At 52.5% G+C, this 20,191-nt stretch overlaps 5 protein-coding genes across 5 annotated transcripts; 4 read left to right on the top strand and 1 right to left on the bottom strand.

Moving 5' to 3' along the window:
- The first annotated feature begins 276 nt into the window (after positions 1–276).
- On the top strand, positions 277–2,593 carry K489DRAFT_380847 (uncharacterized protein). Its single transcript, XM_033604969.1, has 3 exons — positions 277–536; positions 604–2,315; positions 2,385–2,593. Exons 1-3 carry the CDS (start codon positions 452–454, stop codon positions 2,478–2,480), a joined length of 1,893 nt encoding a protein of 630 aa, XP_033459141.1. The 5' UTR covers positions 277–451; the 3' UTR covers positions 2,481–2,593.
- Positions 2,594–3,104: 511 nt separating this feature from the next.
- Positions 3,105–3,506, bottom strand: K489DRAFT_389071 (bola-like protein; the record flags this gene model as incomplete). The annotated part of the gene is made up of 1 exon (XM_033606471.1): positions 3,105–3,506. The coding sequence occupies one exon, from the start codon at positions 3,504–3,506 to the stop codon at positions 3,105–3,107; it is 402 nt and encodes a 133-aa protein (XP_033459140.1).
- A 913-nt stretch (positions 3,507–4,419) lies between these two features.
- Positions 4,420–5,168, top strand: K489DRAFT_233080 (uncharacterized protein). Its single transcript, XM_033599821.1, has one exon. It carries the CDS (start codon positions 4,614–4,616, stop codon positions 5,061–5,063), a length of 450 nt encoding a protein of 149 aa, XP_033459139.1. The 5' UTR covers positions 4,420–4,613; the 3' UTR covers positions 5,064–5,168.
- A 7,796-nt stretch (positions 5,169–12,964) lies between these two features.
- K489DRAFT_389070 (carbohydrate-binding module family 21 protein) lies at positions 12,965–15,269 on the top strand (the record flags this gene model as incomplete). The annotated part of the gene is made up of 2 exons (XM_033606470.1): positions 12,965–14,863; positions 14,907–15,269. The coding sequence occupies 2 exons, from the start codon at positions 12,965–12,967 to the stop codon at positions 15,267–15,269; spliced, it is 2,262 nt and encodes a 753-aa protein (XP_033459138.1).
- Positions 15,270–15,677: 408 nt separating this feature from the next.
- On the top strand, positions 15,678–16,306 carry K489DRAFT_232990 (uncharacterized protein). Its single transcript, XM_033599820.1, has one exon. The coding sequence runs from the start codon at positions 15,874–15,876 to the stop codon at positions 16,219–16,221; it is 348 nt and encodes a 115-aa protein (XP_033459137.1). The 5' UTR covers positions 15,678–15,873; the 3' UTR covers positions 16,222–16,306.
- Positions 16,307–20,191: the final 3,885 nt, after the last annotated feature.

Raw genomic sequence — 20,191 nt, 5'->3', positions numbered from 1 at the left:
TGATCGCTGCCATTTTTTTGTACCTCAGCAACTGCAATCCAGTCCTCTTCGTCTCTCTCATCACTGATTCAGTGATCGAGATACATGACAGTGATGGTCCAGGAAACATCGGTGTTGAACTGCGTCATGGCCAACGGGAACGGCCCGCCACTACAGGCAGAGACAGTCAAATGGGCGGGCAGGCGGGACTGTGTGGATTGCCGATAGCTTGCCTATCGTCGCGCGCGAGTGTGACGGCATGTGTGCTTGCTTGAAGGATGTACTGAGCACTCACCTACAGATCAAGTATTGCACTCTCATATTTCCACCAACTGGCGAGAGTATCAACACTCGCGATCGGCAGCTCCGCGTAGATTACGTGTGCTAGGCATCTACCGATAACCACAGTCTTCTGCAAACATCCTTCATTACTGGTCAGTTGCGCTTTGCGACCAGACAAGTGCTAAGCAATATGTGGGACGACGAGGACAACAACCCCTACGGTTCTTTCCACCGCCGCGGCTCTGAGACATCAGACCCTCAATCGCCGATAGAGCGTGTGTCTCTCCGGAAGCTATCGTCGTCCAGAAAGCCAAAGTCATGCGCTGATCACTCCCCATGCAGGCACCAACCAGATCTCCACCCCAACTTCCGGGCAGTCATCACCTGAACAGCCACCGCAATACCTATCAAAGTCCTCAGATCTTAGCGATGAGGACCTCGACGACTCGCGTCAACGCCAAGTCAAGGTTCAGCCGAAGGAGGGGGGCTACGACAGCAGGATAGAGCAGATCCTTTACGAGCAGCCCAACATCGAGATACAAATCGTCCATGCTGGCAAAAATACCGAAGGTGGTGGGGCATATATCACCTACACCATTCGGATAGGTGATATTGAAGTTCGGCGACGATACTCTGAGTTCGCATCGTTGCGTGCAACACTGGTCAATCTGCATCCTACGTTGATCATTCCACCAATCCCCGAGAAACACAGCATTGCAGATTACGCTGCCAAGCCGACCAAAGCAAAGGAAGATCTGGGCATAATTGAGCTCCGACAACGGATGTTGGCGACGTTCCTGAACCGATGTAGACGCATGAAAGAGGTGCGGGACGATGGAGTTTGGTGGCGCTTCCTCGACCCTCATGTCAGCTGGAACGAAGTCCTACATTCACACCCAGCTGCAAGCGTTCCCAAGAACAATCTTAAAGCGCCGCCTCTCGACCCAGCAAATCCGACCCAAGCACATTTTTATCTTCCAATACCTTCCCAAAATGCCAAATTAAGATCGGCCTCAACTTCGTCCGCCAGTGGCACACCCACATCGCCTCCATCCGCTACAGCACCTGCGTCTGCGATTCCACAAAATTCCCCTCAAAACCAAACTGCACGCTTTCCGCCGTCCTCACAACAACTTAGTGAGGCCGATCTCGACCCGTATTTCTCATCTTTCGAACAGAGCTCCAAAGAACTGGAAACATTGCTCACGGGATCGATGGAGAAGGTCAATGCACGTCTTTTGCGGCATTTATACAGCTTGGGGGACGACTTGATGGACCTCGGCGCGAAGTACAACGGTTTTGCGCTGTCAGAGCAATCGATGAGCGTTGCACATGCAATTGAGAAGACGGGCCAGGCGTGCGATTTCACGTATTTGCAGTCGAGAGATTTGGCTTCAGCCCTCAGTGCTGGATTCGCAGAGCCGATGCGCGAAAGTGCTCAATTCGCCAGTGTCGTACGAGGTGTGCTGAAGTATCGTGTGTTGAAACGCATTCAGGAGGAAATGACCCGCGACGAGCTGGAAAAGAAGAAAGTCTCGCTCGATCAGCTGGAGCGTAGTGAACTCGAAGCGAAGCGAATCGAGCAGTACATGACATCGTCCGGCATCAGTAGCTCGCAATATGCACCACCACGACGTAGCACCAGCAGTGGTAGTAGGCGTGGTCGTCCTGGCTCGCGCGATGATGATCACGATGGCTCCGTGGACAGCGATTTTCCTGCCTACGCAGATCAGGCGCAAGGCAATCACCAGGATGGACCACAAGAACCATTCACAAGTCCACCAAGCTCTCCACCGAGCGGAGGCCACAAACGAGCAACGAGCGGACTCGGGAACAAAATCTTCGGTCGTCTTACCCATGCCATCCAGGGCGTCACGGATCAGGATCCTGAGCGAGCACGAAGAGATGCTTTGGGCAAGACAAAAGAAAGCCTAGTCCAATTGGAACAGGCTCTCGAGGTGTCGCAGAAAGATGTCAGAGACGCCAGCCAAGGTGTGATGCAGGACCTGCGGCGATTTCAAGGGCAAAAGGAGGACGATCTGCGCATGTACATGGTGAGTCAATTGAATCGAGGACCGACTGATACGCAGATGTATGAATCCGAGCTAATGAATGGCATGTAGCTGAGTTTCGCCAAGGCTCACATTGAATGGTCCAAACGCAGTCTAGAGGAATGGGAAAAGGCCAAGGGCGAGATTCAAAAGATTGATTTACGGTGAAAAGATTCGCCAGTCGCGACGAGCGAGGTCGATATTAATTTCAAGGTAGATAATACAGACAACTCGAACCATTCGTTAGTTGCTGGCGTATTATGACAGCCGTACAACATCACACGCCTTGATTAAATGTCCCGTCTTCCCTCGCGCAGCCAAATGCTTTTCGTATGCTCGCCGGCGATCATATACAGCAGATGACAGAATGAGGAGACGTCAGAGACGACTCCTTGTGATATGAGACAAGGCTAGCCCTCGTGAGGACAACACGATGCCTTTAAATGCAGCATCGACTCACACCGTCATCCTTACCGGCGTCTGATGTTTCGGCGCCCATGCAGAAGAGATAGAAGCCAGGTCTTGAGGATGGCCTGTCCTTTCTGGCTCTGCCACGGGAATGATAATGACAATGAAGCCAACCGATATCAGGTCAGCTGGAAGCAGCTCCAAGCCCATGACATATTTCAGAGGACTGGCGCATGTATCTCACATCCTGCTGCGTCACTGCCGACCTGTCTTGTGACGTACGCATGACTCGATCATTGCTTGTGTCTGGTTGTTCGTTCTCAGCCTGGCCGTGGCCGATGTCTGTTGACACCACTGCTCCTGCGAATCTCCTCTTGTACCATTCTACGGCGCTTTGGTCTTCAACTGCACTCCATGCCATTTCTTGATCTCCTCGCCCAAGACCTGATTGACCAGGCGGTGCTGCTTGATGGTGGTCAAGCCTGTGAACTGCTCCGACACGATATCTAGGGCGTACATGGAGCCGCATCCGCCGGAGACATCCTGCACCTCGAGCTTGGAGGGCTTGAAGCTGTCTTTGAGGATTGTGAAAATCTTGCGCTCGTTCTCGTCGAGGTATTCGGGTGCGATGACGTTCGATTCGGAGAGTCGGAAGGGACTGCTCGAGAACTTTCGTGATGGCTGGAAGAATGCTGGTTGGGTATGCAATTCGGTGAGAGGGGACCGGTGGGAAGTCGTGCTGCGAGCTTGCTGCCGGAGCTGCCCGATTATTATTCTTGAACTCATGTCGTTGATGCAAATGATGGATATTGTTTGATTACGTCAATATCATGGAACACTTCATTGGCCCTCGGATTTGAAAGCATCGAAGTGCGTCTCACAGCTGCATCCTCGACAGTCCGTGCTCGATTACCTCACAGCTGCAGGCGATATTCCTCGGTCGCAGCCGCAGAGCCTCCATTTCTTCAACGACGTCTGGTCGTCAATTGCAACTACTTAGGTACGTACATTCGCGATGCTCGTGATCGATATCTCGGCCTACTGGACGACCAACGTATCCCAATCTACAATCCGACATAATATAACGTAGACGTCATTGTCGAACGTGGTTATTTCCTGGAGGAAAGCAACCCGTTAACCGCCGGCATATGAACCATCCAGCACATTCAACGTTGTTTACAGATTGGCAACATGTTCACGTGCCACGCGTTCAAGCGCAGAAATAATGATATGGTCAACTGAGTGATGGGCAGTCCATGGTTGCAAGCGATGCACCGTCTCGTTTGCGTCAAGGCCATATCTATGGGTATGATCATCATTGGGAGAGCCCTGGCACCTGCCGTTAGGGTTGGGGCAAGATTTGTTCGTGTCATATCATCAACTTCCATGATCGCACAATCTTTTCTGATGACGACGAAACCAATCACTGGCACGATCAGCTCAGTCAATGGTAAATACAGACGCGGTTCAGCTTCGCTATCGAGAGTATCGCAACCGTACGTCATGCGAGTTGTCTATCGAGCGCCTCAACAGTTTTGAAAATTGAAGATCTCCAAATCCAAGTCTGAAAGTTGGATATGACGTGGGCATAGCCGCTCAAACGCGCGTCACACGTCGCCTACGATGGCAATCGAGAGAAACGTTGAAGAAGATACGCGAGAGCACCATCACCGTGCATGGACGATCGAAGGTTTGGTGGATAGTTCGTGTTGGAAAGCACTGGCACAGAACCATGATTTGAAGTGTGATTGTCGAGAATCGTCTTGGCAGAAACATGCCATGGAGGTGGTTGTTCGCAACCAGGGTCCTTCGAGAAGTCCCAGCGTGATACATCAGTACCAGAAGACCTCGATTTTATCTTGAAAGCTGGCTCGTGGAGAAGATACCAAGTCTATGATCGACGTAATTTTGTATACCAACCGTTCGCCGGACAGTCACCGTGAACGGATTTTCAAGATTGTCTTCATCCCAGGTTGCGCAGGTGGCGTCGCAACCCTCGTCAGCATCGTACCGTTGATCGTCACAATATGGGTGTCACCATGCTACAGCGAAAACCCTGCAGATGCGAGAATCAGATTTGGAAGTTTCCAAGGTTGCCATCGTATTGTATCGAGATATACAGCCTATCACGATCTCCATAGATATGTGCCCCCACCTCCCAACAGACGTGGAGAACCAGTATCGATGTGTTCGCGCGCGCAAGATGTGTTTGTATTTCCGGCGCTTATCAGGATCGCAACCATACTTCCTAGAGCCCTCAACATAATCAGTGCGATGGTGTCGCAGATCAGTCAAACCCCTACAACTGTACTGAGGAAAGGCATGGTTGCGCGTGGTACCTAGTGGTGGCGCAGTCTAGATTGGTCAAGAAGGATTGATTGTTGGTTTTGACTGATGATTTGAGGGGATGAATAGTTCTGACGCGCTATTCCGGCCGCCTCCAGAGCGTCCCAATGCGAAGAGAAAGAAAGGGTTGAGCGGCTTGCGCTCCTGCAATCCCATGCTTTGCGCCTCCCCCTCGGGAAAAAGGAACACAGCTGCGCGTTGCACTGATGAGGAAAGTGGTCCTGTGGTCTCTTAGTCAGACCGGCACTTCGAACCCTGAGCTGCCCGCCGAGCCTCCTTCACTAGTTCCAGCCCCAGACCCAGATGTATAGAGTACTGTATGGACTAGACGTCCACCAATGCTGATATATTTGTACATCTATAGGATGTGCGAGACCCCCTTGATTCGAAATATAGCACTAGATCCGTGGACCCAGCACGAGCGACTAGATCCTCTGAACCAAAGGTAGATGCTCTGATCTTGGTTGTCGTTGCGCGGCTAGCTAAGGGCGGACATTGTTCGTGAGCAGCTTACGCGTCGGACACGACATGAAGAAGAACGCCTGGGATTTGTCACGACCCACATGTGTACATATCGCCCCGCACAAGTACATGTGTGAAGGGGCGACGGAAGAGGTCCTCCACTCGCTTCACAAGTCATTATACAACATACTATCTCCCCGTACTTGCATATCATTGAATAGACGTGAAAGGGAAAATCTGGGGGTGGGACATGCGCGAGGGATGGCGACATACTAACTGCCCCACAACATTCGGATAATTCGTCCCGTGTTGATGCTTGCGCTGCTTGTGGAGATAACCGACACGATCCTAAATCAAATGGGTTTTGATCTGTATGCTGCGAGGTCTGCTGCACGTTCATCTCCTAGCAAAAGGTGATACTATCAAACTCAGTCCGTGGGGCGAGCACGTTGGTGTGCCGGAATAGTGATAGTCGTCCCAACAAGACAAGCCACCGCCCAGTTTAGGGCTAAATATGGACGACAGGGTCAACGTAATAACTCAACACTTTTATTTAATGTGGAGGTCGGAATACATCTCCAGATGTACCGTTTCCTCTATCAATGTCTTTGCTTGCCGCTTGGCCGTTGGTCCGAAAATTGAACCGATTGCCAATCAGCACATCGCATGGCGAGATGAAACTGGATGAACGGCTATGGATCTACAATCGCCATTTCCTTGGCCAAGAAGGGTCCACTCACACCTGAGCTGGGGTTTTCATTCGAGAGAACGTACTTCGTGGTGCGACATCCATTCCTACAGGCGAGACTTTGCGGAGCCGACATGACTTCTGGTAAGCCTGTGGTGGCCAGTCTGGCTCGACCCAATTCGGTCCGAAGGGATCCACTGTGTGGTTTCGGAGTCGATGTCGTGGAGCAGGCGGCGAAGCGTTGTGGCATCGTGGTACTGGTAACGAAGGGAAGTTCTACGATCAATCGGGGTGCGCGGCCTGAGCGGCTCTCCTACATTGCGCGTCAACCAGTGTCCGCAGGGTCATTGATGTGCATGGCAGATAAAGTACCCACCCAGATGAGCCCATTACAGAACTTATGATGGTTCTCAAAGTCTCAAACCAACCCGGGATGGCGCAAGCTGGCAAACTTCACGGTGCCAGCCTCCGAGCCAGTCTTGTCACTGGTCATGTGCTACTCAATCCTCGCCTTGTGCCATAGAACGGTGGCTCATGCATTGGTTTGGCGATGGCGAGCCTGGCTTTAATCGAACAGTTGAGAGACATTGCAGAGTTCTTGAGGACGATCGTCCCCAAGCACCCATCTCACCTACCGTTCATTTGTATTCTCTAATTCATTGTCACAATTTCAGGTCTCAATTGATCGCTGCGAATTCTTATGATGCAATTCGTACCGCTCTAGCTGTGCAACCAGGTGATCAATGGTACAGTACAGCCTTTTGACGTTGTGACTGCGATTCGAAGCCATACTATTTCCACGGACACCACCACGGTGCCTTTGACACGTGCAGATCTAATCAGACGACTCTCGTGCATACAAGCCACTATCTGGGGAAACAGACGGTCAAGCGAGCACCCTGGCCGAAACCAAATTATGCTTGGTTTGGAGGGTGTAGTGGGAAAGCTCATGATGGGCTCCAGTGGAGCCATTTCTGCACTCCCTATACTATCGATATCGCAGAATGTCGTGATTTAGATTCTGCGCGGTGTGTTGTGCAGTACAACATGCGGTGGAGGTATCTTGCCTTATCAGTTGTGTGTGTTCGAGCTGATGTGCACTGAAAATCCTTTCAAGTAATCGAGGGGTCGTGAAGGTGTGCAGTGCAGACAGCTCGCCAAAGTGGCGATCAGCACCTGTGAAAGATAACGGAGGAGCGCTGGCCTTTGAGACAAGTCCTTCTGCTGTCACAATCATTTAGCTCACTTGCGCAATTCTATCAGAGTCCGTTCGCAAGGTGACGGAAATTCAAAGCATAGGTATGTATGAACGTTGGTGGTTGATGCAGCAGTCTGCACGATTGTCCTGGCCACGCTTCCTCATCGCCGGCGCCCAAGTCCCCCACGGCAGCACAGCCACAGAAATGCCGGAGAAAAGCTCTACGGATGATATGGCTTGTGAGCTCCAGCAATTCATTCTGGTGCGGCAGGCGATCACCGTCCCCGACACACGTCCCATGGATCCATCGAGTTGCAACCAAGCTCCATTGTCGCTTGACATCAGGCAGACCAAATTGAGTGTTCATGTTGACGGCGGTGAGCCCAGCGAACAGTCGCGTGATACGACTGGAGTGGGCCAGTGGCTCCATGGATGGGGACACTCGATCTTCTGAGCTGGCCGACGGCCTTCAGAGTCCCAAGTATGTGCAACAATATACTGGCATATAGTATTACATTTCGATAATTAATTAAGTTGCCCAGCGTTGCGCGCCGGGGGGGGGGTGGGGGTTGATGAAGGCGACCGTGATTCGGACCTAGAGACGCCATTGGAGAGGTGATGTAGTAAAGTCCAAACGAGTGCCTGAGGTCGTGTACGGACAAGAGTCCGTTGCCACGTTGTCATGATGTGCCAAGTCCAAGTTCGGCCGCCGCAGCCAATTTGCTCATAGACGGTGCGCCAAAAGACATGGCTCTCATTCAACCGGATAGGCGTGGTGCCTTGCTCCACATGCGTAGCTCATGATTAACCAAACTATCGATATTTTCTTTGCAGTCGCGCGCAATCCAAGTTTTGATGTAATGAAACAGGTGTGTGTATCTCATTGAGTTCCGAATGTGTCTGCCCGTGATAAATTTTGATCTATCACAGCGATGATCGACGACGGCATCGGTATTCGTTTCCGAGCAAAACAATGTTTTAGCACACCGACTAGTGGTGGCTTCCATCGTGATGCCATCGACGAAATGACTGAAGTTGACCGGTAAGCGCTACAGCGGCCGTTATTCCACCAGAAGCTTGCGCCCAGGCCACTCTTCCCATCTAGTGCATGTCGATCGGCGATGTACAGTACCTGCATCGTAAAAACAAAATCATCAACTTTGACCGAGGTGGAGGGGACATAAACTATGCTCATGCCGGGTGGGTTTAAGATTTTTCTGCTCGCCGGTGGGCTGAAGCATGTTTCGCATGCATTGGAAGAAGTGCCGGCTTTCTGACCACTGTAATCAGCTCCCACGGAGATGTGATGTCGTCCAAGACGTTCGATCACAATAAGAAGTAAGAGACGGTGTGCATGGAGATGACGTGGAGCATTGATGATAAGATAACATCGATCACGCTTCCTGAGCAGGTCGATCGGTCTGCTCGGAGCTCAATGTGTCTGTTGTATGCAGTCAGAGAGACATGTCAGCAGTCACGGGTCGTATATCTATGATGAATTATGATGAGATATCGTGACTTTGGAGCGCCGGCGACATGCTGGTAATGAAGTTATACTTTGCAGGCGGCATGGGTAGTCTGCTTTGAAATCACTCGAAATGGTCCTCCAGGCACCATCGGAGGTAACTTGTGAGATGAATTCCCGGGCTACACCTGCCCGCGAGTCCTCTGCCAAGTAATTTCTGACCCGATCTGTCACGGAGACCATGGTTTCCCGAGTTTGCGTGCCACTACGGTCTGTCCGATCACGATCATGATGAAATGAGCAGGACAATGCACGTTCAAACGTTGTGATGGCCGAAGCGCTGATTGAATGCGCGAGGCTGTGACGCCACAGACGATGTCGTGGGTGTCCACATAGCACATGAGCATTGTGTTGCACAGAATACGTATGTCTCCGGAAGTGGCGGAACAGTAAGGCGTGGATTGCAATGTGCTGCGTAACGAGGTGCGAGGTACAATGAAAGCTAACTAGGTTTCCATGGATGTCAGTCAGCCACATGATGATCCAAGGTTACTTACAAAGCACTCCGACTTGTAGTTGCAATGAAAATCCGAATATCAAGCCGTGTACAGAAAGTAATGTAGACGTGGGATGCCTTGTGGAACATACTCATCTGCAGTTGGCATTGGGAATGTCTTTCTTCCTCCATATTCGATAAAAGCCATGCATTATTCAAAGGCTTGCCCCCGGTCGGGGAGTGGGGGAAGAGTTCTCTGAGCGCTTGACCTCATATGGACCAGCTTGGAGCGATGATGATGTAAAGATGGTGGAGTGTGCATGCAGCATACATGGAGCGTGCATCCAACGTGCATGGTTTGTGCATGATCGAGCGCAAAGTCCTCTCGTAGGGATTCCCCGAGATGAGTCTATGTGTCCGCTTTTGAGAACACTCCATCTCTGCCACCCGTGGACAACAACGATGACACTCTTACGGACAAGATATCGTACAAGTCGGTGCTTGGCACCCCGAAACGAATTCCGAGAAATACCCGTGCGCGACAGGAAGCTTGTGAAGTCTCGTCAACGAGGCACAGCTTTGGTCGAGCTAGACCGAGTTTGACACCTCTCTGCAGGCTGTCTTTCTTTCTGACTCGGCAGTATGTGTACGAGTGAGCGAGCTGACAGTATTGAAACGGCCTGTGTAGAAAATCTTCGAGTGGATCGCAGGCGCCAGATCCACAGTTGACACAAGTTCGCGTGCAAAATACATTGCATTCGATTGTGCGTCCGTGACGGATTATGTCATGCCATCCATCCAGTGGACGAATATAACCATGGGTCCGTGAATGGAAGATTCCTGGGCATCGGAGCCCGCCTGGCATGCTGCTTATTGCTATTTAATGGTGTGGGCAATGCTCAAATGATCCACAGCCCTAGATCACCTCCTTTCGGACGAAAAGGTCGGCGCTACAAGGCTTTAGTCATTGTACCGGTTTTGATCCTCTGCCCTGTCGGCTTGTTGGTAGCTGGGTCATCGAACTCAACCATGTTGGTCGTGTCTTTGTCAGTGTAGCGGAGAGCTTCTCATTGGCTCTCACAGGTCCGCGACATCCGCCATCGAAGCCGTGTGCCGTCACCATCGGGGCTTGGCGGGATCGAGTTTGGTCACCCCACAATGGAGGCGCTCTGTCACTTCGCGGTTGGGACAGCTGAAGTATCTACAGCACAGATTCACCGTATACTGTGGAGTCCAAGAGCCAACCGCGCAACTGTTGACCATTTGGGCTGAAATAATGTACTATACACATCGTATCCTTGATGGCAAGGACGAATCCCTGTTGTGAAGCATTATTACATCGCGCGCCGGCCGGACAGATGAGCCGCGCGAACGACTAACGACAGCGGAAGCTCTTCGCGCCCATTCCTGCGCCCCAGCCTCTCGACCGGCGTGTGCCGCACCCAGTGAGCTCAACGTCGCAAGGGAGAAATCCTGATTGAGCGAGTAGGCGGAAAATTGATCGAATGGACGCATTTAACGATTATTGTCGTTTCATCATTCGATGTTGGGCCAACAGGAATCTCCTTGAAGCCTTTGATCAAATCGATAGCACGCTGCAGCTTACCTAGCTGTTGCTTTCCCGTAGCACCTGGGCGTGCATCCGTGGAGTGGTGTCAAATGCTCAATGGACACCATCATTGATGCGACGCTTGGCCGCCGGCAGATCGTCAGCGCGCTGTCCGGCCTTCTGCACCTCGCCTGCATCGCCGTCGTCCAATTCGTCGGCAGGCGTGGAGTACTCGTGTCAACTGGTGAGTGAGGATGGGATTGTATCGAGAGATGGAGTGGTGAAGTGCTATGCCCCGGCCTGTCCGTGTTGGTGGGCCGTGGACGCAGTCTGTAAATCGGTTACGCTTTTTTTGGTCTTCGAACCCAGTGCGCGCCTAGACCCAAGGCCCACTGGCCTGACTAGGCGAGCTTCTAGTGTGTCGCCCCGTTCAGACGGTGGCCGCCTCTCCCCTCCATCAGAGCAAAACTGTCCGTACCACTCGCACGGCCGGCCGGCATCATCATCACCACCACTTTGTAAAGTACTCCTCTCGTAGGCATCGTCACCGTCACCGTCACCGATCAGGTTTTTCCTCTGGGCGTGCCCAGATAGTGGACGATTTTACTACCTGGATTCGTGCTCGATATACATGATACTTTTCCGCACCTGTCGCTGCATCAAAGCCTTGTCTGCTTCTTTCCTCACCTATCTCGACAACCACCCAGAACGCGACCTACCATCCTATTCAACCACCTCCACTTCTCCGTATCTCCAGCTATTCTCTCCTGGCGTGTGGTGGCTCTCGATCGTCTCAAATCTAACCGCACATTTGGCACGCCTTGCGTGTTCAAGTCCCCTGCACATCATCAACGGACCGTCTTGTCCAACCGAACGTTCACCCCAACAAAGGCGACAGCGACGAAGCTGTATTGGCGAGCGAACGAGCGGGCGTATATGCTACCGAAGCGGTACTCGCTCGCGAAACCGAGACTGCCTTTTTTTCTTTGAGGCGACTGCACGGCCCGTTGAGTGCGACTAGGTTTGAACTTAGTGCGCCCTCGCGAACCATTGCGTACGCCGCGACACGACTTCTGCGCCCACTTTTCTGAGACCTGTGCGCACTGTGAGAGTGAGAGCGTCTCGTCTCTCTCCGTGCGGGTGGGTGTGAGAAGTGAGGTCGTGCCCTGCACTTACCTTGCCAAAGAGTGTGTGCGACCACTCCGTCAATCTCACTAGGCATTCTCTGCCCTGCTGCTGCCGCTGCATCAGTCTCTCATCACTCACTCTCTACCCATCTCTCTCAACAGAGCAGACACCAGATATCCCTCCGTGCGCGCGCACATCCACAAACTACTTCCCGTCTCTCCACTCGCCGATATTATCCTTCGGTAATAATATCAGTCGTGGTGGTGGTGGTCGTCGTCTGTATCTCAATTCACCTACAGTACTACTATCCTTTACGATAGCAGATCCGTTTCTGTTGAGGAACATCGGGAAGCCAGCACCACTTGTTGTCTTTCAACCTTCCCGCTTGCCGATTCCATTCGCCTCCTGCACAACCTTTACCATCACTCAACACCCCTCCTCTTCCTGCTCTCTCGACACTCTAGAAAGGCTACTGGGCTCAACACCTCGAGCACTTCCTTTTTCCACCACATCCTACTAATATTCCTCCAACAACCTCACCGACGAGATTTAACAATTGCGACGTCGTCACCAACGTCACAGCAACTGCGTCTACGTTCGACTGGCCGGGCTTTCACTAGCAGCGCGCATCCGTCGAATCGTCAGACCTACTGCGCCGCACCACTTTTCACCAGCGTCTCAAGTGTGCATGCGGTGATCAGTATCTTCTCGTAAGTCATATTCCTACTGGCAACATCCTTTGCGATCATCCACGCGTTGATCCTCGTGGGTTCCTACCATCGTTCGCCTCACTGACGTCCTTACGTCACAGCCTTTTATTCCTTCCACCTTCGAGATCTTCTTAATGTCCCGAAAGTGTTGAATCAAGGCTTGCTTTTCGTCCGCCGTTCATAATCTACCGTCACCGCGAAAATGCCCTACACACCACCATCGCAGCAGTCGCCTGCTTCGTCGCGCACGACGAGCCCTTCGGTCAGCCGTACTTCATCCTATCACGAGGAACTTCCCCGATCGTCCATGGCTCGACAGTCATTACCCAGATCGATGAGCTCCGCATCATATCTTCACAAGCATCGTCGATCGCCTTCACTACCCAACAACGAGGCGTCCGCCACCCCGAGCAACGATGCTCAGCCCGACAGCGACATCTCCGACTTCAACAAGAGCCGCAGCGTCAAACAGTCGCCACCGCCGCTTAATAACCTGCGGATCCCGACTGGCGCTGTGATCTCACCGCCTGACTCCTCGGAAAACTCTGACGGCGACGAGAACTCGGCAGGGGCAGAGCGTGGACGCGAATTGGAAAAGAACTGGCAACAACTGCAGATCGCCGTGCGATCACTGCCGCAACCACGGGATGGCTCGCCAGAAAAGACGCCAACTACCGAGCTTGAGGTCCCACCTCAATCTGCGTCAGAGCCAGTTACCCAATTGACCTCACCCACTGCACTGTCACAAGAAGCCCGCAAGATCTCACACTCACGATCAGCAACAGAGACCAAGATTTTGCTCAAGGCCCCAACCTTTGCCGACTCACCGAACGGATCCTCCGATGACAGCGAGGAAGATGATGATCACCTTGCCAAGCCTGCTTTGGTACGCAAGAAGTCTGGAGAGCTTGTGAAGCCGGCTTTGCGAGCGTCGTCCCGGCGGCGTTATTCGAGCATGCCGGGTACGCCGACATACTCGAAATCTGTACACTTCAACGACAACGACAATCAGACTCGTCACTTTTTACAAGTCGACAAGCCCATCGCTGTAAGCACCGGAACATCCCCTGTCGAGACATATGACAGCGAGACCGAGTTTCCATTCGACAGTGACGCGAAGGCTGAGCTTCAAATTCGGATCGCTAGTCTGCCAGAAGAAACTTTCGAGCGTCGAGCTCTGCCAATTCGTGTCGAGCGATTGGTGTTGTCTCAAGACAAAGATACCTTGATCGGCACGTGTGCTGTGCAAAACATCTCCTTTCAAAAGTTGGTCGTGGCTCGCTTCACACTTGACTATTGGAAGACCACTTCAGAAGTTGTCGCAGAATACAACAATGCTTCCCACAATGACGGATGTGATCGCTTCAGCTTCTACATCCGGTTGGCAGACCAAGCCAACATCGCTAGCAAGACCATGCTGCTTTGCGTACGGTACAATGTTGGCGGCCAGGAGTTCTGGGACAACAATTACAATTGCAACTACCAGATCGACTTCAGCGAGTCTAAGCCTATCAAGTCGCGTCCGGTCAAGTCATCAACGCAATCCAAACCCGTTGTTCAGTCACCGAAGTCAGCTCCGCCCCGCAGCCGACATACCTCACCTTTGCCGCGTAGCAAGTCACATGATTCCATCGACGATGACTTCATTTCCCGTATCGACAAGGATGCCTACGACTTTGGAGTCTCGGATAAGTACTTGGGCGAGTCACCAACGTCCATCAGATTGAAGCCGAGACCTAAGCGCTCTCCTATGTTCTCACTCGGAGCTCCGACCTCGCCAAACAACGCCCTTGGAAGTCGTTATGACTTTGGAACATCCCTGTCCGCCGCTCTCTCCAGTGCGCAGGACAAGCTCGGCCGCCAAAGCGGACTCATGGGTGGTGCCATGGGCAATCCTGCGGCGGCTCCGAGCACCGTGAGACAGACAACCAATGGCAGCTACTTCGGCGTATTCGACCGCAAGGAGCCCGCCAAGCAAGTCAAGCCAGAAAGGCCTGACAACCTGACCACTGATCGACCCGCCATCGGATCCGACCAATACAAGGACCTGGTTCAAAAGTTCTGCTACGTAGGTTCCAATCGCAGCCCCAACATGGCTCCAGTTTAGCAAGCTAGGACGGAAGGCTGATAACCCGCTACTCCAGTTCACGCCAGGCACTGGTAAAGCAGCAACTTCGCCTCAACCTCGAATCCCTCAGTCGTTGCGTCCGCAGAATATCATTATTCCATCCCGGACTGCCGATGGCACCAGCGAGATGGACTCAACGTCAACCTCGACTTGGTCGTCCGCGGCCTGCTCACCCATAGTTCTAACTCAGCTGGACGGGGTGAACGAGCAGCGAGAATCAAGAACGCTGAATGCGTTGTCCTCTCTCCCTGCTTACTCTGGTACTATGAAGACTCAAAGTATGCGATCGGCCTCTCCTGTCAGTTTTCGCTTTCCGTACCAGAGTCATCGCGATGGATATCTATCAGAAACATCGACGCCGACCGCCATTCAAGGATGAATGGATCGTGCGTTCGGTATTGACATTGATTCGTCTGATGAGTCTACACGCATTGTGTGCACAATATTTTTGGACATTGCGTCGCACGTGGATTTCAGAAAAGTTCCACCGGACCGACCTGCAGTGTGCATTTACTACGCAGATGAGGTATCCATGAATGGGCCCACCTCTTTTGGCAATTCTTGAATCGAATTTCTGCCGCCGAAGCTCGTCATTGCCGCACCCCTGGAACGGCGTCCTGCCAAAGCCACGAATGCAGTGGCCGAGGTTCTAACGCGGATCAGCAATGGAACGAAGGAATCACATCGTAATTGACATTGACTCACGAGCGCTGTTGGAAGCCTGCATACCCTTCATATTGGCTGTTCTATGAGACATGTTTCTTTACGGCAATGGCTTTTCATCGTCAGCTTTACCTTGGGAGTTTCGGTCTTTTTACTGCAGCATAGATTATGATGAGGATGTTGGACTCTGGCCCTGGACAATGAAGACGACGAACGATGAAGAACTCATGACCGCATCAGTCGACGACTTCTTCATTTAACGTCCTTCTGCATCGGAATTGTCGAGAAGGGCATGGAATCGTCCACGCAGCCGTTGTGGCATGCCCAGATTACGGGCCGCCACAAAAAGATACGTTGGGGCGTTCAACGGGACTTTATTCCTCCTTGGGTTTCTTCGAAGAAATATCATGTACATTGGATTCCTGCTGTTTTTGATCATCGGCTTTCACCGATTTGGCGTTCTGTTTATTAAACTTGCTGTTCTGGCTTTCGCTCTGGCGTTCTGTGTTCATGATGGCCTTGGGTGTTTACCTACGAGGAAGTCATTCGGCCCGGCGTTCACTGTTTTGGGGTATGGGACGGGATTGTCGGATTATTTTCCCCTCTGGCAGCAAGTGCGAAGGTGGGAGCTCTCCAGTTCCTGCAGGCAGAACATAACGAACCATTAAAAGTTGTCTTCGAACCTCAAGTCTTCTGAAATTGTCTCAAATCCGTGCACGTTCTCTCGTCTCGTCTTGAATGTCGATATGCCAGTCTTGCAGATTGCCTGCACGCCCGCCACCCTGCATAATTGCACATTGTTCCATCTCGGGCTCTATCTCGTTTGTACGCATTGCATATGCAGGTGTGCATCTCGAGCGATAGGGAGAGACTGCATAATTCATGGATGGCAGCAGAATCGTTTCTACGCTCGACTGATCCGACGTCCATTTGGCCACGCCCGTCCGTGTTAGTTTTCACGTCTCATTTCTCCACGAATGTACAAGAGCCTCATGGTATCCTGGCTCGATCGAGGGCATAATTATTCAACCTACAGTAATGCTTTCGGGTTCGAGTGAATCTCTTATTGATATGAAAATGAGAACAGTAAAAGTGCGCAGGGACATCTCAAATGGGCTGTCTATCTTACCGCTCTCCAGTCAATGCCAATGAAGCGAGTCAGGGATTGGAGAACCTCTCATTTTCGTTGTGATGGCATTCCCCTCTCGCTCGCTCTGTCGGATACATACACCAGCCTGGCAACGACTGTACCTCTGGAACGAGGAACCCCGTTTGCACGGGCTCGCCGGCGTTTCAACTTCGAATGTTTCAGCCATTGTACCACATCCATGTGCTCTCAGACATTGATGTCATGCGGAGCCAGATCTACTATCTGACAGCGGACACCGTCATCAAAGATTCCAATTAACCATACGAACACAAGCGAGCCACGAATGATCATTGATGAGGAGCTCGGTACGTAGAAGCCACGATCCCTCTTCCGACGTCGATCTTGTCCTTTTGAGGCTCGTCAAAAGATTGGTTCGATGTTGCGCTAGGGACGGAGTGTGAAGGGAGCCCAGCAAGGCGTGTGTGAAGAAACTCATTGCAGCAGGCGTCGAGCACGCGGCGGACGCGTGCCAGAAGGTGTGCGGCAGATCTCATCCGCTCCACAGATTGACTGCTCATGATAAGTTTGACCTTATCTCATGTTATAGATCTGTCTGCATATATAATGTCCTGTACCATTGTGCAATTGCATCGTTTTTTTGCGCTGGCAGATCTTGATGCAGGCCATCAAGAGAATGCGCCCATCCTCAACCGCGTCAGTCTTGATTGTTCCCTCGAAGAAGCATGTGCGTGCGTGAAGGCCCTTCCAAATCGTCCTCGGAGTCGAGATGATAATACAGCTAGTGCCCGAAGCGGTCAAGCACGGCGGCTAAAACAACAGGGACTAATACTATTGATCTCTGCTAATTTCCTTTCAGTTCCGCATTCTCCAGGGCTTGTAGGTGGACAACATGGGCTTCGGCATCCTGTTTATTATCCTCAGATCAATCGCTTACAAGTAGTCCTTTTCCAAAATGGAGAGGCGTGAGTTCGTACGGCGCGGAAGTTGCATGGGCACCTGCTCGTCCCTGCGCACTCATCATTGGTGGAGGAAGTCATGCGAAGCGCTTCGCCGTGTCCAAAGGCTGGCCATGTCACATTCTGGGCTGGTGGCGTCAACGCACCGATAATACACGGCAAAGCTCGGTGTTTACAGTACTTCAAGACGGACGACTTGAGCCGTCGGAGGGCATGTTGGGTCTGGAATCACATATTTGAACCACGGTCATCGAGCCTCTTGTCGTTGGTATCTCCATACACGGAATACATACTGTGCTGTAATAAGAATGGTCGCTGTGATGACAAGAAAACCTGCGGAACCTTGTGGGGACCGTGTGGTGATTGGTGGTGGCAGGCGAGATTAACGGCGGACTAGCCGGCAGTGGATTCTCTACATTTGATGAAAAGCTTGGTGTGTGTGTTGCGAGATGTGATCCACGGTGGATAGGCCATCGCCGTCGGTGGATATTTGTTTCTGTAAGGCGAAAGTGACGGCATTGCTCGTATGAAGGAACACATGTCTGCGTATTCATCTCACTCGCAAGACAGAGAAGGCGAGCTGAGGATGACCCAGTCTCGTGAAAGGGACCGACGTACTGTACCTACCTGGCACTCCACCGTGCCTAGAGAATGTCCCAAAGACTGGCCGAGACTGCTACGCGCTGAGGTCCCATTGACCTCGCTCTGTCGACCATCCACTGTACGTACATACCACTGCGTGCACCCACGCCTTCCAGTGGTGTGCCCATGTGCATGTGCTTATGATGCTCCGGCGTGGAGATGTGGCTCTGGATGTGGATTAATTGATAGATCAAGTAGCGTGTAAAAGAAGGTGTGCCAATACATACATACAGCACTGAAGGTGTGTGTATGTGTGCTTGTGTATGTGTGGACTTGCCCCAAACTCGCTCGTCGGTCGCTGAACGGGCCTCTCGCTCGCACGCCCGGGCGCGCTCTCACTCTCTCACTCTCTCACACTCTCTCACCATCTGCACGGCAGCTCTCTGATCCATTGTCGCATTCTCCATTCCGCCGCGCCCTCCGTCTCCACCTCCGCCACCGCTCTCAGTCAACATTGCCGCCGCGCGCATCTTGTTGCTTTCATTCTCCTTTCCTTACTAGAATCGGCGTCTGAAGCTGGTCGCGACGGCAGTCACTATCCGATCGACTGCAGCCGTCGTGCCGATCACCGACACCCGACTGTTCTCGTCCCTACGGTGATATACACACACATTCGACAGTGTCACTGGCCCCTACCTGTAGTCAGCCCAGCTTCGTCCTTCGCATCGCATTCACTACTCGTCCCGTTGCGCGCTTTCCTGGAATCCTCCCAAAGGTCTTGCGAGCCAGCGACTCAGCAAATTACGTTCCCTTGACAAGTCGCATCTTGCGCTCAGGTATGTTGGAAACAAAAGAGCCAGGGTCAAGTCTCTCGGTACAGACAGTCGACCTCTAAGGCAGACCCGCTTCGACATCGACTTGTTTCTGACTGACGCGTTTCACCGCAGTGACAGCCGCCAGTCCCCCAACCTCTGTATCACCATCACGGTCGAATCAACGAGTTCCACTCGCAAAAGAAGGCGTGGTAGTGCATGGGGTGCAATGAGCGATAGCGCAACACCATTTGGACAGACTCAAGAGTCCGCATCTACTCTTGCAGTACCCGGTTCGCAAACGGAAGTGCAGGCTGCGAACTCGCTGAGCGGCGAGTCTACGGTCGACACGACAGAACGACCTCGTAGAGGCTCAAAACGCAGTAGGAGAGACAACAGCGCTAGCAGCAGGCGGACGGCTCCAACCACGATGCCTGACGAAGAGAAAAGCACGCGTCCCGTGTCCGACGACCCTTCGCAGCCCGATGCTGCTCTGAAATCCAAAAAGAAGAAGGGCTTTCTCGCCTTTTTATGCTGCGGATCGGCCAGCGACGCCTCAGACCCGACTCTCCAGGACCAGCCAGCCAAACCAGTGACGATAACAAACGCAGAGAGGCCGTCACAATCCGTGCCAGTCCACGCTGACCAAAATGCGGCACTCACGGGGTCGCGCACGAGTGCTAAGGCGTCCAGCTCTCCTAACGATCCATCCTCTCAAAGCTCCCGATTAGTCTCAGAAAAGCCCATCTCTGCAGACGACCTCATCCACAAGCCTGTGCCGGATCTGCCTGCGGAAGCAACAACATCGCTACCATCTCACGGCACCGGTCAGCAATCCGCATCATCACACAGCTCGCCTGGCATCGTGCCTCTAGTTCTCGCGCCGGCGCCTGACGTCGACAGCCTAGGAGCGAAGTCTTCAAGTCCTGCAGTTGAAGTACAGCCACCAACACCGGTCGCTGGCGCGATTGCGACCGAAGACATCCCCATAGCCGACCGGACTCAAGCGCAAAAGGCACAAGATGATAACCTTGAACTGGTGGACAGTGGTCCCAAAGTGCCTCTGTCTGAGCATGAAGCCGAACAGATCACACACCAAAAGCAGCCAGAGCCAGAGGTAGCGCAGGCCCCAACACTTCCGCCGCCACCACCATTGGCAGACCGCAACGTCGACGGG

Source organism: Dissoconium aciculare (genome assembly GCF_010015565.1).
Source record: "Dissoconium aciculare CBS 342.82 unplaced genomic scaffold K489scaffold_7, whole genome shotgun sequence".
Lineage (NCBI taxonomy): Eukaryota > Fungi > Ascomycota > Dothideomycetes > Mycosphaerellales > Dissoconiaceae > Dissoconium > Dissoconium aciculare.
Note: the sequence above shows the minus strand (reverse complement) of the source record. Positions and strands in the feature narration are given on the sequence as shown.

Excerpts from the sequence above, each read along its gene's own strand:
- K489DRAFT_380847 (XM_033604969.1), top strand. The coding sequence starts at position 452 with ATGTGGGACGACGAGGACAACAACCCCTACGGTTCTTTCCACCGCCGC. Across the intron at positions 537-603 it reads CCCTCAATCGCCGATAGAGC|GCACCAACCAGATCTCCACC; the intron begins GTGTGTCTCTCC and ends CTCCCCATGCAG. Across the intron at positions 2,316-2,384 it reads ACGATCTGCGCATGTACATG|CTGAGTTTCGCCAAGGCTCA; the intron begins GTGAGTCAATTG and ends AATGGCATGTAG.
- K489DRAFT_233080 (XM_033599821.1), top strand. The coding sequence starts at position 4,614 with ATGATCGACGTAATTTTGTATACCAACCGTTCGCCGGACAGTCACCGT.
- K489DRAFT_232990 (XM_033599820.1), top strand. The coding sequence starts at position 15,874 with ATGCCCAGATTACGGGCCGCCACAAAAAGATACGTTGGGGCGTTCAAC.